Here is an 18,881-nt window from a genome sequence, read left to right on the forward strand (position 1 = left end):
TGGAGTCCTACTAGAGAAGTAATCTCACACTCACTGATTTTAAGTGATTAAAGATTTGGATAGAAATTTGAAAATAGAAAGAAAAATGACTGAAAATTTTTACGTATATTTCATTCAAATTTCAATCATTTTTTCAAATCTCTATTCAAATTCATAATCGAGACATAGTCCTAGGGCAATGATTTTTCTTTTCTTTTTTTTTTTTTGGACAAATGGTTCTGACCAGAAGAGAAATTAGGACAATGCCTTACTAGTTGGCTAGTCTAAACATAATTACAATACATATAGGAATCTTGTAAGTGCAAGTCTAATATACAAAATATTTGTAACAAACACAGAAATCTTGTTCTAAACACAAGACAGACTTGCACCTCATGAAAATGGAGAAAAAAGAAAAAAATAATAAAAATAAAATCACTGCCCAACTGATATAAGATTTCTTGGGCAAATATGACAATCTTTCGGAATCAAAATCTTTCCCACCATCATCTTATCCCAACTATATGTCCATTTCTCTTTGAAAATAACAACGCTAGACACCATCTCATAATACATATATTCATAGAACATTCATTAGGAAACGATCCACAAATTTCACAATACACATGACAAAGGGAGACAATGAGAAGAATGCAAGACAAATACAGATTTAGTAGCACAAGCCAACATGAAAGAGCAGAGTATTTATCCGATTATTTGGTACATATATATTACAAGAGCAGAAAAGACAAAATTAGTACCGTTCCTCTGACTTCCAACAATAATTTGAACTATTTAAGGAGAAATTTCTTGTACCAAAGCGCCGAAAGTTTGGGGTATCTTTTTAGTCCATCGTTGTAATCAATGTAGTTGATACCAAACCTCACGGTATAACCATTGCTCCATTCAAAATTGTCTAGAAATGACCATGCAAAGAAACCCTTGACATTGGCACCATTCCTGCAAAATAAAAAATAAAATAAAACAAACCCTTGTTAGCATATATTTTTGTTAATGATCAAATTTACAAATCAGTTCCAGTGCAAGAGATCCTCTATTTTCAAAATTTATACCCATAATACGATGTGATGGGTGTCTGAAAACACGGAATTTCCAATACATAAACTGTGTGACTAGTAGATTGAAATATCGGGATAAGAATTTTGAGGATAAAGAATCTTCAATTCCACAACTTCATTTTAATTTTCTACAATTTAATGTGAAAACAACTATCTTTGAAGAAACCCCAACAACAACATTGGCAATGTCACTAGTTCATAAAACGCAAGTTATGACATAAAACCAAATGGTTTCATTTAGAAAAACCTAAAACAAAGAGTAAGCTCACCTAATGGCTTCTTGAGTAGCCAACAAATGGCCACGATAAAAAGCTATCCTCTGAGGATCATTTACACCTTCCTTGGTTGTCCTATTGTTGGCATCACCCATCCCTGAAAAAAAATTAAAAAATAACAAAAAATCAATTGGAAGCAAATCGAATTGTAAAACATCGTTTTCAAAATGTTAACATCAAGTGAAAATGATAGTTTTTTTTTCTCTTACCGGTCTCTGTAATGTAAATAACTGGGTTGTTGTACTTTTCCTTTGTGTAGAGCAAAAGCTTTTCAAGTCCTCTCGGATAAACACAAAATGCGCTTACATCAGTCTGCAAATTCATTTGTTGCAAGTTATAAATTGAACTAATATTTTGATTGTAGAAACCAAATTGAAAAATGTAGCCATGCCCATATATGAATCAATGATAGGTTTTCTATGAACATATGTCGTTATTTATTATTCCATCTAGCTCAGTTTCTTGCTACGCATACCGGTTTGCCAATGGGTTTTCCATTTTTGCGAGCTGCAAGAAAAAAAAAAAAAAAAAAAAAAAAAAAAAAAAAAAAAAACATGATAGTTTAGAATTCATTGTGATCAGTTAAAGGCATTTATTTGTTAGCATTTTTGCTATCTAGCAAGCTTTGTTAATGTTTAGGTTAATTGCAGTTTCATGCATTTTGTGTCCTTTTAGTCTCAACATTTTAATTATATCAATATGATCCGGAAAAATGCTAGATGTGTTAAAGTAGTTATCATGACCATTGCCATTAATATATCTATTGTTAGGATCAAGAGTATTTTTTCACAAAAGATTACTCCTCAACCAAACAATTCCGTCACAAACTGACACAATCAAGGGAATCAAAATGAAACAATACATTAGTAATGGAAAGAAACCACCTTAACACTCAATAACACACATTAATCCTGATGTTGACCATGAATATTGTCAGTGTCAGTTATAGAAACCACTTCAACACACATTTATTAGTTAGGGAACGAAATTGAAACAAAATATTAGGGACCGGAATTTAACTAAACATACAGTTTAAGGACCAAAAGTATTGTTATTAGCCTTTAACGTAGTATTTTGTTTTGAGTAGGAAACTACTATTAATCTGTGGCTTCGCAATGAAGTCATTATTCCCCTAAATTGGTGAATGTCATTCATTATATTTGCAATGTACATTCTTCCCTTCTTTATCCTACCGAAACAGAAATAAACATTTTAACACAATAATTATTTCATTTCAACTTTCATTCCAGTAAATCGAACATTACTGTGCAAACTATAAGTGAACTTACTTGTAAGATTAATATGAGAATCCGTGGTGAGGCTGGCATTAATACTATTAGGGAAATGAAGATTAGCTGCATAATTTGCAGTGTAGTAGTTTAGCCCCATGAAATCAAAGGACCCTTTAACCATCTTAGCTTGCTCAGTAGTGAACTTTGGTAAACGTTTTCCTACAAGGCTTCGCATGCTTTGTGGATAATCTCCATAAACTATTGGGTCAAAAAACCTGTTCAAAACACCATGGAAATATCTATCTTAATACATTACTAGTAAACAATTCCATGTAATAAAAGAGAAGTCTACAATATGCACCGCACATCATAAAAAAGTTACGATTTTGAATAAATTATACTTTTCATTTTTGTAATTTGAATAAATTTTATTCTAGTCCCTATTATTTTAATTTAAATAATTTCAATTTGGTTATTTGATCTAAATTTTACAAAATTGAAACTTAAAGTAAAAAAAATAAAATTATTCAATTTAAAACAATAATAATAAAAAAAAAATCAAATTTGAATCAAAATTACATAATTTAAAAGTGTAGTTAACCCAAATAATGAAGTGACACTGACAGAAATGTCTATGGATTCCTGGAAACAAGAAAAGTAAAAGGTGATTGGTGAGAGTGTGGGTGTAACAGGTGTGTTGTACTAACCATCCATACATAAAATCGAGTGCTCGCTGGGCTGCTTTTTGGTCGAGCTTGGATTTAGAGTAAGGCACCATCCAATGAGACACATGGGTTATCCCTATTTGCCCCTTCTGTGATTCCTGCACAATTTCTTTCCTATCAAATATTTGTCACCTCCATTTATATCCTTGTAAAATTATATTATATAATATATAATATAGAAGGAAATTCTATAGTACACATTAATTTTATTATTATTATTATTATTATATCTATAAGTACATGTAGGGACATAATTTTTAAATGGCAACACGTGACCGATATGTCACCGAAGTGCCAGCCGAGGTGTTACGTATCCTGGTCATGACGCCGAGATCATCTCGGCTAGGCCGAGATTATCTACAAAGATACCGGAATCCGAGATAAGCGAATAAGGAACAAAAGTCCTAGAATGAGAGAGGATTTCAGTTTGGATAAAGATAAGACTCTTAGAGAGTTTATCCCAATCCTATTAGGAGTTCAAGATTAGCAGTAATCCTAAGTCCATTGAAGGTAGGCTTCTATTAGGACTAGGTTTGTGTTGGCTATAAAAGAGAGACACCCTCATGGGTCTAAGGTTTGTTTTCTATGCTCTGAATAGTGAGTTAAGCACTTTTACTATATTTGACAGATAACTGACTTGATCGTCGGGGTGCCCCCGGGTGGACGAACCACCGCCGGAATCTCTTCTTTTTCTGACAGGTCGTTCGGGCTTAATCTATTCTACCAGTGTTCTCCAGCTGAGTGCTTGATTGGCAGTGTGGTCGGAAATTGACACACAATTTGGCGCCGTCTATGGGAAAGAAAGGAGACTAGATGGCCAACGACGGACAGAAAGATGCCTAAAAAGGGGGGCAGAAAACGGTTCCTGCAGTCCCTCAGCACGACAGGGCAAAAGGGCATTCTCACCGGCCTTCACGAGAGGTCGGGCATGGAGAATGATGCTTGGGAGTTGAAATTTACAAGCTAAGGTTGGTTTAACACTTGTTGAAATTTAAAAAATTTATAAGTTGAAGTTAAACCGAGAACATGTGTAACACTTATTGAAATTTTAAAAAAAATTTACAAGTTGAAGTTAAACCGAGCTCATATTTAATACTTGTTGAAATTTTAAAAATTTACAAGTTGAAATTAAACCGAGGACAAGTTTAACACTTGTTGAAATTTTAAGAAAAATTTACAAGTTGAAATTAAACCGAGGACAAGTTTAACACTTGTTGAAATTTTAAGAAAAATTTACAAGTTGAAGTTAAACCGAGGATATGTTTAACACTTGTTGAAATTTTAAAAATTTACAAGTTGAAGTTAAACCGAGGACATGTTTAACACTTGTTGAAATTTTAAGAAAAATTTACAAGTTGAAGTTAAACTGAGATCATGTTTAACACTTGTTGAAATTTTAAAAATTTACAAGTTGAAGTTAAACCGAGGTCACGTTTAACACTTGTTGAAATTTTAAAAATTTACAAGTTGAAGTTAAACCGAGGACATGTTTAACACTTGGTGAAATTTTAAGAAAAATTTACAAGTTGAAGTTAAACCGAGATTATATTTAACACTTGTTGAAATTTTAAAAATTTACAAGTTGAAGTTAAACCGAGATCATGTTTAACACTTGTTGAAATTTTAAGAAAAATTTACAAGCTGAAGTTAAACCGGGGTTATGATTAAATGAAGGAATGATATAGGTTCCATCACCTCAGGATGCCGAGGTAATAGAACCTAGGGGGCTGTAGATACCCCATTTTTGACCGACCTTGAGACTTAGACGTCACCAGTTGAGCGCTCGGTGATATTGCATATTGTGCTCGTTCAGAAGTTTCAGAGTCTCGGCTGCGAGCCTTGCCTCCGAACTTCCGGACTCTTTTGTGCTTTGTCTCGGTTTGCGAACCAGGCTCCGTTTTCTCTGTTTTCTCTTCCCGAAGGGAGGGAGAGGTCTCGTAGATCATCTCTCAGTGGCCGTAGGCTACGTTTCGTGGTCGTAGGCCGTTTTGCCCGTTTGGAGTCCGGTTTCCGATTTTTCAGAGCCGTTGGCCGTGTGCCTCGGTTCGGGACCGCTTAACCACCTCCGTTTGCTCCAGTTTTTGGCATGCATCTTATTTACTCTCTTTTGAGGGACACTGCGGTCCGAGAGACCAACTTCGTGGTCGGACACCACTTCCGGTGCCTAACAGCCCACTTTCGGGGCCCCGAACTGCGTGTTTTGGCTCCCGAACTTTCATTCTGCATTTTTGGGCTCCGACCCGAACTTGAGATAGTCATATTTTGAGTTCCTTTTCATGTTTGATTAAGGACCTTTTGCTGTTTGAGATCTCCTACTGTCACTTGCTTCTTTACCCCTCTTTTAGGCCTTTTCTTGCATGATAGTTTAGGCCTACTTGTATTTATTTTCGTGGCTTGTCATAAACTACAAAGTGTCTTGTTTTGAGCCCCTCTTCAACTTTGTTGAAGGGCTCTTGGCGATTTGGGTCCAGAAGCTACCACTTGCCTTTATATCCCACTTTTTGGCCTTTTTGGGGGGAAATTTGAATTTCAATTTCCCCCCCATTTTTCCCCCTCTTTTCTACCTCTTTTGCTTATAAAACCAGCAGCTCCCAGCTGTGTTGGGGGGTTAGAAAATTTTGGTTTTGAGCTCTCACATTAAATCTCTCTCTCTCTCTCTCTCTCTCTCTCTCTCTCTCTCTCTCTCTCTCTCTCTCTCTCTCTCTTCCAAGCTCCAAAACCCTTTGTTCTTGGACCATTTTTACACTACAACCCCTAGCCTATCACCTCCATTACTCATTTCAGTACCTTGGAGGACATTTGAAGAGGTTGAAAGCTCAGATTTTCGGACTAAAAGCTGCTGGAAAGTTGTTCTTCAAGGGTGAGTCCCTATTTCCCTTAAACTTGCACTTTTTTGCATGATTGTTTAGCTTTACTTGCAAGTATTTTTGGACTTCGATCCAAACTGAAAAAGATCATATTTTGAGGTCATCTTCATGCATGATATGTTAGCCCTGTTTTTAAGCATTTCTGGGATCCGAGACAAACTGTAAAGAAGCTTATTTTGAGCCGTTCTTCAACATTTTTGAAGGGTTCATCACTGTTTGAGGCTTCCATTTGCCACTTGCCTTTATATCCCTCTTTTGGCTCCATTTTTGCATGATTTGTTAGCCTCTTGTGCTTCTGTTTTTGGGCTCTGGTCCGAACTATAAATGGCCTTATTTTGACCCCCTCTTCATGTTTCATTAAGGGTCTTTTACTGTTTGAGGCATTCTTTTTGTACTTTGTGTTATAGCTCTCTTTTTGGCCTTGTTTTGCATAGTATTTTGAGCATGCTTGTGCACTGTTTTGGGTTTGATCATAAACTGTAAAAGGTCATATTTTGGGTCCCTCTTCAACATTGTTGAAGGGCCCTCATCTGTTTAGAGCCAGCAGCTGCCATTTGCTTCATTACCTCTCTTTCGGGGCCTTTTTTTGCATGCTAGCTTAGCCCCATTTGCGTTCGCTGTTTGGCCTTCCTTAAAACTAAGAATATGCTTTTTTTGGATCTGCCTTGAATCTTTCTTCACATTTCATGATCAAATAATGCATGCTTTGTATAGCTAAGGGTCATTGCGTATGCCTAGTTTTGCATTTCGGGTCTCATTCCATGCTTCAGGTGCCATGATTTTATGATTCGGGGCTGTTTCGGGTCATATTTTAGCGCTAAAATCTGCATGCTAGTATGCCATGTTCCATGCCTTGCCATGTCTTGTTAGAGTGGCACTTGATGCCTTAGGGTCGGTCCTCGGTTTGCGTGCATGCGTGCACGCATCTCGAGTCATCTCATTTTCATCTAATGGCCTCTTAATCGAGTGTGGCTGAGGTCCACTTGTGTTAGTGTAAGTCCATTTATGCATTGTGTATGCCATTTTATTTCATAGCATTGCGTATGCTAGGTTGTATGTTAGCGCATTGTGTATGCCATGTTATCTCGTGCATCGTGTATGTCATTTCCTAGCATTGTGTATGTTAGGTTGTATCTTAGTTGCATTTCATGCATATCATGCATATTGCATCGTGCTTGGGATAGGAGTTAGCCCAAGCACGGGAAACGAGGTACGTTTCGTACTCCGAGTGACGGAACGTGTCTCAATTCCCAGTCGCCGACACTCCGGATTATCCATGATGGAGTCTAGGTTTTGTTTTGTTTTTATGTGCATTCATTCTATATTGAGTTGCAATTCGACTCCTCGGCCATCATGTATCGAGATGCGTGATTGGTGGCACGAGGATCGAGACATGCATACATTTGTGAAAATACATTGCCATGCCCTTTTCCTGCTCTCTGTTGCAGCAAATCAAGAATCAGCAGTCTTCCGGGGCTTGGCGCGCTCTCCAAGAAATCATTGCAAAACAGAGGCCAATCGGGGCATCGCCGTGGATTTCCGCGCAAGGCAACCCGAGCATGCATCATTCATCATCCGGGGCAGAGTCAAGGCAGTCCCTGGCTTGCATGCCAGTTTTATTGTTTTCTTAGTTAAATTTGTAATTTAATTAGGATTTTGTAATTATTTGAACTGTAATATTTATTCGGGACTATATATTATTTATTCGGACCCTCCGTGCGAGGGCACAACTGTAATAAGTGTGCGTGTGTGTGATGCATGTCTTCCAACCCCACGTCTTTCTCCTTTTTATTTACCTGCTTATGATGGTTAGATTAGGGCATATTTCAATTAGCATATAGTATGATAGCATGTTTGCATTCATTCATCTGTTTTGCATGCACCGAGCTCGGCGCATCATACTAACTGCATTGTATTTTCAATTCCAAATTGAATACTTGTTAGCTGTAGCATTACATATGCCATGTTTAGAATAGCCGAGCCTGCTATAGTTGCATTTTTGCATGTGTTGCATTAGGCATTTCTATATAGTTAGGATCATGCATGGATTTCTAATTAGCTTTTGTTTTAGCTTGGAGTACTCGATGAGTTTTATGCTTTAGCATCCTTGCATGCGTGTGAGTGCTACCACGAATAGCATGCTTACCATGAGGCTATATGCTTATGTGATATAACTGCCTGAATGCCTGTGGGTGAAGGTTGGGTTATTTGGATTGGAACAAATCATTGACTGTGAGTTTTAAGCCCACTAGATAGTGGCAAAACCATCTTTTCTAAGCCCACCCGAAGGTGGCAAAATCTGCATTTTAAGCCTACTTGCGAGTAGCAAACCATCTTTCAAAAAAACAAACATGAAATGTGTAAAAAAATGATGTATTATTGATTGATATTTGATTGATAGATTACAAGATTGATTAATTACAATTCCTATACAATCTATATATAGAAGAAAATGTGGTAGTAGGTGTAGTGGAGGTGATAGTGGGTTAGGTGAAGTGGAGTGTGTGGTGAAGTGGAGGTAGGTGAAGTGGAGTGTGTAGTGGAGTAGGTGAAGATAAAGATGGGAAATTCTAACAGCCCCCCGCAAACTCAAGGAGGAGAGAAACTAACCAACTTGAGTTTGGAGAGAGTAACAAAACAAGAAAATACATAAAAATAAAAAAGGATAGGAGACACTGTATGGTCGTGTCAGACCGTTGGTGAAGACACTGAATGGTGGTGTCATAACGTTGTAGAGTACACTGGATGGGGGTGTCATAACGTTGTAGAGGACACGGTATGGTGGTGTCATAATGGTGTAGAGGACACTGGATGGCGGTGTCAGACCGCTGTAGAAGACAGTTTATGGGGTCATGTCGGACCGTTGTAGAAGACAGTTTATGGGGTCATGTCGGACCGTTGTAGAAAAACAGTTTATGGGGTCATGTCGGACCGTTTGTAGAAGACAGTTTATGGGGTCATGTCGGACCGTTGTAGAAGACAATGTTGGGACAGTTTACGGAGTCTTGCTGGACCCTTAAAGGAGCTAACCGGAATCAATGTCGGGACAGTTTACAGAGTCTTGTCGGACCCTTATAGAAACTAACCGGAATCTATGTCGGGACAGTTTACAGAGTCTTGTCGGACCCATAAAGGAGCTAACCGAAATTAATGTCGGGACAGTTTACAGAGTCTTGTCGGACCCATAAAGGAGCTAACCGGAATCTACGTCGGGACAGTTTACAGAGTCTTGTCGGACCCATAAAGGAGCTAACCGGAATCAATGTCGGGACAGTTTACAGAGTCTTGTCGGACCCATAAAGTTGCACCCTCAAAAGGTGTGCCCAATTTTGTCAAAAGGCGTGCCATCAAAAGGCGTGCCCAATTCATCAAAAGGCGTGCCATCAAAAGGCGTGTCCACTTTGTCAAAAGATGTGCCATGAAAAGGCGTGCCAGTTTGTCGGGCGGCAAGAGGCGCGCGATACGCGTGGCTGCCTCGGCTATTTAACCAAGACGAAGGCTGAGGCTGAGGCATACCATTCTGAAACCTCTGAAACCAACCCTTCGCTGAAAAAACTCTGCCTCTGCGGAGAGAGAAACTGTGGAACACTTTGTTGCCATTCTGTCACCAACCCTTCCGAACATTACCAGTCTGAAATTGTTATTTCGCTGAAACACTTAGCAACCCAAAAACATGGCCTCGTCTTCCCATCCAGCTACCCAGAACCTGCTCACGCTCTTTCCAGAACTGAACGAGCCCACAGGAGAAATAACTGGTGCGGTGGCCAGTGAACCGCAACCAAACACCTCTGGTTTTGCTCCATTGAACTTTCCGATGCGGTCGGTGGAGCAAAAAATGGCGGTGCAATCGGATGTGGAGGCCAACCAGTATACTTTGAAGACATGTGTGGAAAGCATGACGGCGGTCACAAACTTGTCGAACCGGCTGCAGAGTAGGACAAATGAGGTGCAGCATTTAAACTCCCAGCTGGCTCTGCTCCAACGCATGTATAAGGATGCGCGAGCAGAGATCAGTGTGCTAAAGGCAGAAAACAAGGAGCTGAAGCGGAAGGCCACCGTGATGTTCCGATTTGGAGGGCCGCCATATACTGTAGTGGAGGAGCAGGGGGGAGTGAACGTGCTCGGCGGCGTGGGAAACACGGAGGCCGCACCGTCAAGGACCGCCCAGGACGGAGGCAAAAAGAAGAGACCGGCGGCAGAGTAGGTCGGTGGGCGGCCGTCTGCAGAAAAGAAAACAAAGCTGTGGTTGTTTTTGTGTTTTTTTTTTTTTTTTTTTTTTTTTTTTTTGTGTAAAATGGTGATCGGAGTTGATCCTGATATGAATAAAATGAGTCTATTGTGCAAGTTCGTCGTCTGCCTGTTTGTTTTTTTTTTTTTTTTTTTTTTTTAATAATAAGAATAATAATAAGAGAGGACAAGCTCACATGGGTGGAACCAGCAGAGGGGTTTGATGTTATGATTGATTATTTTAATATATATATATATATAATAAAATAAAAGAAAAGATGGGTATAAAGAAAGTGGGGGATATGGGCGGTGGATGTGTGATAATGGTTTTGGATGGAGAATGGAAAAGAGGATAGAATAATAAGGAGAAAAGGGAATGGGAAGATTAAAATAAAAAGAAAGGAAAGAGAGGGATACTGTGAGAGAGAGAGAAATTGAAACTAAGAAGACAGTCATTTTAGCAGAAACCCAAACAGGAGAAGAAAGAAAAAACCAGAGCGATCTCTCTGACCAGCCTCTGAAATGGGAGCTTTCGGATCAGAAGCTCAGTGCTCTGAGAGAATGGCAAACCCCAAGGTGTTCTTCGATATGGCCGTCGGAGGTCAATCGGCCGGGAGGATCGTAATGGAGCTCTACGCCGACACCACTCCCCGCACGGCGAAGAACTTCCGTGCACTTTGCACCGGCGAGAAAGGAGTTGGAAAGAGCGGCAAGCCTTTGCACTACAAGGGCTCGTCGTTTCATCGCGTGATTCCTGGATTCATGTGCCAAGGAGGCGATTTCACCGCCGGAAATGGCACAGGAGGCGAATCCATCTACGGATCAAAGTTCGCCGACGAGAACTTCGTCAAGAAGCATACCGGAACCTGTGGGGCTTCTTCACTCCTCCGGTCGCCAGAGCTGACTTCCGGGCAGCTTTGGTCGCCAGTTGCTTCCTGGGTGCCTTGCCGCCGGTGGATTTTCGGGCAGTTTGCTTGGTACGTGCTATTGTAGAGAGAGAAAGTGATAAAGAATAGGGTTTCTGGTGTTTGGTTTGGTGATGTTGTTGAAAAACTCCCGCGGGCAGCGAAGGCAAGGTTGCCGGCCGGTTGCCCGCCGGAAAGAAAGGAGTATATGCCTAAATCTTATCGCTCTGATACCATGTAAAAAAATGATGTATTATTGATTGATATTTGATTGATAGATTACAAGATTGATTAATTACAATTCCTATACAATCTATATATAGAAGAAAATGTGGTAGTAGGTGTAGTGGAGGTGATAGTGGGTTAGGTGAAGTGGAGTGTGTGGTGAAGTGGAGGTAGGTGAAGTGGAGTGTGTAGTGGAGTAGGTGAAGATAAAGATGGGAAATTCTAACAAAATGTTTTGGTTCCAATTCAGGCGACCCAGTCTATACTTGTATGCTATGCGCATCACATAGTAATCTAGGCTAATAACCGGAATAAGAACACACAATGTTTTCAAAACTTGATATCATGGTTAGTAGAGGCCGATCTTTGATCGGGCGAGCGGGGGTGCTCACGAAGTGACCTTCCCCAATCGTACCCAAGTTCCCGAGCCGAGGCAACTTTGGTGATGACGGACACGTGGCCTTAGCCAAACGAGTCAGGGTTTCCTAAATTTCCCAAAATAAAATATTTAGGTGGCGACTCTGTGTCTGGCAAAGCAGTCCATGTTTGGCACTTCTTTCAAAAATCTGTTTTCTCAAAACGATTTGCCGAATTTAGACTCTTTGGTTCAGATTTAGAACCGTGACAATTTGAGAGTCCTGAGCTGTAGTGACCCCAAATGAACAGAACGGGATTCACCCTCCCGGGGCGTTCGGGGACGTCTACAGGGGCAGTTGTGGGGACATGATTTTTGAATGACAACACGTGGTCGAGGTGTCACCGAAGTGCCTGCCGAGGTGTCACCGCCAGCCGAGGTGCCACGTGTCCTGATCATGATGCCGAGATCATCTCGGCTAGGCCGAGGTTATCTGCGAAGATACCGGAATCCGGGATAAGCGGATAAGGGACAAGAGTCCTAGAATGGGAAAGGACTTTAGTTTGGGTGAAGATAAGACTCTTAGAGAGTTTATCATAATCCTACTAGGAGTCCAAGATTAGCAGTAATTCTAAGTCCATTGAAGCTAAGCTTCTATTGGGACTAGGTTTGTGTTGGCTATAAAAGAGAGGCACCCTCATGGGTCTAAGGTATGTTTTTTATGCTCTGAATAGTGAGTTAAGCACTTTTGCTATCTTTGAGAGATAACTGACTTGATCGTCGGAGTGCCCCGGGTGGATAAACTACCGCCGAAATCTCTTTTTTTTGTGACAGGTCGTTCGGGCTTAATCTATTCTACCAGTGTTCTCCAGGTGAGTGCTTGATTGACAGTGTGGTCAGAAATTGACACGCACAGTATATATCGATTATTTTCTTACTTTTGGTTCTTTTTAATTTGTTTTATTGCATTCTTGAATCTTACATATTAATTCTATATTTTAAATGTCATGTCGTTTAAAAAAGTAAACGAAATTAGCTATTTTAATCTTACATTAGGGATTTGAAATGCTTTTTTTTTTTTTTTTTTTTTTATCGGTAAAAAAAAAAACTTTATTAATGAAACACAACAAGGTGTGAAAAAGGACATCAATAAAAAAGAGCTTGAAGTAAACTCAAATTCTAACTACCAACTTGGTGAGAAACCAACAAACATAGCAAAAGAAAAAACAAACATAGCAGACCTTAACATAACAGTTCAACCCTCACCCCTCTTGATAGTCACCAAAACCAAACAACACAGCTAGGTACCAAGACCTATGCAGCCCCCAAAAATTCATAGCAGAAAACCAGAGTTCACCCACACTTTGGGCAAAACAAACCATAACATAACAGTTCAACCGTCACCCCTCTTGAGCCAAAACGCATTAGATGAAATAAACAAATGTACTCTTTCATGAATGTTAATTGACATAAACAAATGTGTTAAAATGTCCTTAATTCTTCCAATACTTTATATGAGGTGACGTAAGCATTTTTTAATTGTTCGTTAGTTGACAATTGGAGGAGAAGATATTTATTTAGATTAATGTGTAAAGATTAGGGATGAAATTGATACAAATTATAAATCAGAGATCAAAATGAAATAAGCAAAATATACTTTTAAGGACTATCTGTGATATTTACCCATCTCGTTTCTATTTTCTGTTTTCATTTTTACAAAACACACAAAATTGGTTTAAAGAACTTTTTGTGATAAATAAAAATAAAATAATTAACTAGTTTCCTGATATAACAATTCACCATTAGAAATACGAAAAAGTCAATTTTTTTTTTTTTGATCGACAAAATAAATCTTTATTGATGGAAACATATGAAATATGATATAATATATCAATAAAGAGGTGTTCAGAGCTAGCTCAGGCTCGAAAATCCAATTGGTGAGAAACCAACGAGAAGAGAAAAAAAACCCAGAGTCAGAAACAACCAAAATACAGCCACAACAAAGCAAACCAAAAATTAGTAGTCAGCAGAGCAGCAGATTGCAAGACTAGCAGATAACAGATCAGACAGAACAGATTGCAACGAAAAAGTCATATTTGAATTTACAAAAACTGTTTTTGCATAAAAAAAACATGGGTATTTCTGAACTTCAAAATTAATTTTGTTTTTGATGATTAAGCAACAAACCAAAAGAGCAAAAAAAATAAAATGAAAATGAAAACGATATCAAACATAAGAACGTGACTAGTCAATAGAAGATGGACAAATGAAATCAATTGCATGCTTGATACAAAAGAATGGACTTATGCATGTGTTGAGGTTTATGGACCAAGGAAAAGTCTATAAAACAAGAATAGTAACAAGAAAATTATTATGAATTTCAGACCTATGGCTTATATTTAGAGTCCTTATTGTGGGGTGATAGTTAAGTAAATCTCGTTCATTGATTTTAAATTTGGTGTTTATTTTGATATTTTTCTGAGTCTATAGTCTTGCTAATGGACAAAAAGTCAAGTAATTATGATATTGGGAACACCTGCTCACCTGATATTTCTCTTTGTATAGCTTCACAGTTGCAGCATGAGAAAGGAGCATATGATGACCAACTATATAGGGTTCAGTTGCTGAGTCCCCAGCAGGGCAACCTTTGGACCTCCATGGTGAACACCTACCAGGTGCTTTTGAGCCCAAGTCATAACCATCAAGGATAAAAATATATGGCTCATTCATTGTCATCCAATACTTTACTCTATCTCCAAATTCCTTGAAGCATAGCTCTGAAAAATCTTGAAAATCTTTCCTGCCCATCACAATATTCCTGTTAGCCAATGGCAATGTTCCAAGATTGTTTTCTAAATTGCGGTTAGAAAATTATAGGGTAAATTAAATTAGTAGTCCCTATATTTTTTTACTTGTATCATTTTAATCTCTATAATTTCAATTAGCTTGATTTTGATCCTTTATTTTAGATTTTGCGTCAATTTTATCCAACTAATAACGGCTATTAGGATCTTTAACAGAAAATGATCACTGAGTTAGTTGATCTTAACTTACTGAGTTGAACAAGTTTACTATTTTGCCAATAACAACATGACACATGTGGTTTATGTACATATTTTCCATCAAAAAACACTAACAGTTATAATAAATTGGACCAAATTAAGACAAAATCATCAATTCAGGATCAAAATTGAGTTAATTAAAATTATAATGACCAAAATAACATAAGAGTCAAAATAAAGAGACTATTGGTACAATTTGCTCAAAATTATATTAAGGTTCATAGGAAAATCTAAATGTGTTGTATACTGACGAAGGCCCTAGGTCAAAAACCAAAGATCTGGTACCAAAATTTTGTGTTGAGAGCCTTTAAAAAACTCAACCACACCAAGGTTGATGATAGCTACGAATATTGAGGATAAGAACCAAATCAAAATCACAAATAAAACAGAAAATAAAGAGAAAGATTCGACACTAGAGAGTTACATGGTTCGGTTGTGTTTACTTCGATGAATAATCTCATAAGCATTAGTTTTTGCTATCAAACAGTGAAAGAGCTACAATGGCACAACTCTCAATCTTTCACCAAGCATAGATGTATTTCACAATACCCAATTTTGAGAAACTATATATTCTCCAGTTTTCCCAACCTAAGGTCAGAAGAAATGGGCTTCTTGTTGTCAAAACCAAGTAAAACAGTAACTTTTGCGCACACAAAATTAAGGTTGGTTTCTTCCACCCAAGTGCCCTCTTAACACCACCCAAGCACCCAAGTCCAGTGGCAAAACAAATCTCCGCTGCTAATTTTTGCTCAAGCTGTGAAAACCTCCACTTGAGTAGTTAGGCCACTGCTCGAGTGCCACTTTCAGATTGAGTGAATCGGAATTCCGGCTAATGGGCGCAATATTGAGCAAAATTAGGTTGGTTTGAGACAGAATATTTAGTTTGATTGGTTTGGTGTTAAAAAAAAAAAAAAAAAAAATCAACAAACCAATTCTAGCATTTTTATTGAAAAAGATAAAAGAAAAGGGCTAGAACAAATTAAGGGCGTATATATAATTGTACATATAATCTTAGAGGGTGTACACTCAAAGATATTTTAAAACCTTAGAATAAAGAGTAATTTTATAAAGTTGAAGGACATCATGTGTCCTTTTTTGGGCTTATAGGGTCTCCACCACTGATAGTAATTATAATTCAGTGTTTTAGAAGATAATAGTAATGTTATATTCACGGAAAATCATAGAAATGTGCATAAAGAATCAATGTATGACCTAGATTTATTAAAAATGTGATGGGGATTACATAGAGAATGAATCATATTGATTTTTTCTATGCATACAACATTATTGATGAGGAAAATGTATTATATTGATTGTTGAAAGGTAGAGTACCCTTTGATAGTACTTCAACATGTATTGAATGGAGAAATAATATTGGAATAATAACTAAGTACATGAATCTAAATTCCTTCATTATGGTAGTATAGATAGATGATATATATGTATGAATTTACCATTTTAGACATGCTTATTATTGTAAATAAATTTTTTGTTGATAATTGAGGGTTATTTTGGAAGCAGAAGCTAAGCCAGGTTGCCATGCTTCTCTTGTTATTGAAGTATAGGAGCAAAATGGGGAGTTAACTTACACTATCTGAGGGCCTAAAAAACCACCATACTCATCTTCAAGGGCTTGAGGAAGATCCCAGTGAAATAATGTCACAAACGGTTGAATACCTGTGCATTTAACAAAAGAAATACATACAAACATATATATATATATATAATAGAGAGAGAGAGAGAGAGAGAGAGAGAGAGAGAACCATGTGACAGGAGCTCATTGATGAGATTGTTATAAAAGGCAACACCTTCTTTGTTCACTCCTCCACTTAACTTCCCACCTGAGAAGCAAAAAATTTTAAAATGCAAGGGTGGGGATCGAAAACAAAGTTTCTAAAATATATATATATATATATATATATACACTTATATAGTATATCAAAGGTAAATAGAGACATACAGAAATAAGGGGAAAATTTGATAAAAGCATCTAACGCACAAGTGAAAATCCAATGGATGTTTAGTGAATTTCCAATATGGTGTAATATTTTTACTGCTGCATTTCAATGTAATAATCACGTTTAAATTATGTTCTAAAAATTGTCGGACAATTTTCATTATATTCGAAGAATGGATTAAGAAATGAGAGAGACTATTTGATTACAAAAATCAAAATAATATAAATATATAAAAAAAAAGAAAACAGCTTCTTATTTTGTTACAAAAACAAAACAAAACAAAACAAAATCTGGAAAAGGAAAAAATAATAAACAGGAAAGTAAACTAATCACTTACAATATTATTTTCTCAAACAAAATTTGATCAAGTCTAGTGTACAACACTGTGTTCTTAAGATAGATTCGTCCTCTCCACGGTACTTTTAGATTATAGACGTCTATCTCCCAAGATAAAATGATCAACGACAATTTAGTTGTAGCACTACAAACTAAATGTCCAACAAACACACTTTGTGTTTATACTCTTTCTCACGGGAAATTTATGCAGCAATATGCAGGAAATGAGAGCAGAGAAGAAGAGCAAAAATTTTTAGTATAAAATCCAAATGAGGGGCTGTCTATTTATAGGAGAACTAGTGGCTTTTCAGAACAGGTTTCAATAGGTAGAAACCTGTTCGGGATAGTGTTTGAGCAGATAGAAACCTGTTTGGACAGATAGAACCTGTTCAGGTTGAATTTTGAACAGATAACAGACCTATTTAGTAAAGAGGAATAGGTGCTTTGAACCAAACAAATTAATTTTTAATTTCAAACTGAAATTCAAATTCCAAGTGGTAAGAATTTAATTTTGAGAAAAATAAAATTCAAATGTTTTTGGCCCAAAAAGATAAACATTGAACCAGACAAGCCCAACCCAACCTTACACCAAGCACCCGCGCCCAAACCCAGTCCACCCGACTGGACAAACGGACGATGGCGGCTCGCGCATATGTTTGTTTTGGGTCCAATGTTCAGGTTGAATTTTGAACAGATAACAAACCTGTTCAGTAAAGAGGAATAGGTGCTTTGGACCAAACAAATTAATTTTGAATTTCAAACTGAAATTCAAATTCCAAAAGGTAAGATTTAATTTTTAGAAAAATAAAATTAAAATATTTTTCGCCCAAAAAAGATAAGCATTGGGCTGGATAAGCCCAACCCAACCTTGCACCACGTACACGCACCCAGGCCTAGCCCGGACGGACGGCGATGCGTGTGTATTTATTTTAGGTCCAACGGGTCTAGCCTATAACCTCACCCTTCCACAAAACTTCGGTACCCCTTAGAGCCCTCCCCAAGTTGCAAACCCAAGACTTATAAACCCAAATCAAGTTTGCCCATCAAAGCAATATGGGACAAACATTAACTCCAACCTTTATAGAATTCCACCAAAAACACTATTTTCATGGAGCTCATTTTGGTATCGATTTTCCATTCATTCGATAATAGTTTTGAGCAACCAAATATACGATGTGAATCGTTATGCGGTAAAGAACGCATTGCCACATAGACCCGCCAACTTTGGCGCATGAGTCCCACCTAAAAATTAGGCTAAGTTTAAGAAAAATTGATTTTTTCTAATTTTTTTTCAACTATTTCTTACAAAAATTACATTTAGTTTATATGAAAATGACAAATAGAGAAGATGAGTCACTAAAGACAAGTAATAATCACTCTAATAAGTGAATTTGTGTTTTCCTTAAAATAAATTTTTCGAAGAGAAATTATATTTAGCATTTGATAATCTGTCTCCTACATAATTCCATGCCGTGAACTACAAGACATTATTATTACTATATGGGAAAATTAGGTATAGATCACTCTATATATTTCTGTAAGAGTCTGTGAAAATTGAAAGTTTGCATGCTAGTAAAGGTGCTTAGGATTTCACATTTTGGAAAGATAAGAAAAGTTTTGAGATAAATGATCAAAAATAGCCTCAAATCCCCAAAA

At 37.6% G+C, this 18,881-nt stretch overlaps 1 protein-coding gene across 2 annotated transcripts in view; it reads right to left on the minus strand.

Moving 5' to 3' along the window:
• Window positions 1-542: 542 nt before the first annotated feature.
• The window catches only part of LOC114308775 (beta-glucosidase 12), a 51,780-nt gene continuing 33,441 nt past the window's right edge, over window positions 543-18,881 (minus strand). The window contains exons 5-13 of one of the 2 annotated variants that reach the window (XM_082916049.1): window positions 16,695-16,772; window positions 16,521-16,608; window positions 14,414-14,669; window positions 3,273-3,388; window positions 2,623-2,840; window positions 1,809-1,840; window positions 1,543-1,645; window positions 1,328-1,430; window positions 543-939 (exon numbers count right to left, since the gene is read on the minus strand). In XM_082916049.1, coding sequence (XP_082772175.1) covers window positions 771-939; window positions 1,328-1,430; window positions 1,543-1,645; window positions 1,809-1,840; window positions 2,623-2,840; window positions 3,273-3,388; window positions 14,414-14,669; window positions 16,521-16,608; window positions 16,695-16,772 — 1,163 coding nt within the window. In that variant the 3' untranslated portion in view covers window positions 543-770. The remainder of the gene's footprint in view (window positions 940-1,327; window positions 1,431-1,542; window positions 1,646-1,808; window positions 1,841-2,622; window positions 2,841-3,272; window positions 3,389-14,413; window positions 14,670-16,520; window positions 16,609-16,694; window positions 16,773-18,881) is intronic. The other variant, XM_082916050.1, reaches the window with a different exon arrangement.

The sequence above is a fragment of the Camellia sinensis genome, chromosome 2 (assembly GCF_055761805.1).
Source record: "Camellia sinensis isolate YWXY chromosome 2, ASM5576180v1, whole genome shotgun sequence".
Classification (NCBI taxonomy): Eukaryota; Viridiplantae; Streptophyta; class Magnoliopsida; order Ericales; family Theaceae; genus Camellia; species Camellia sinensis.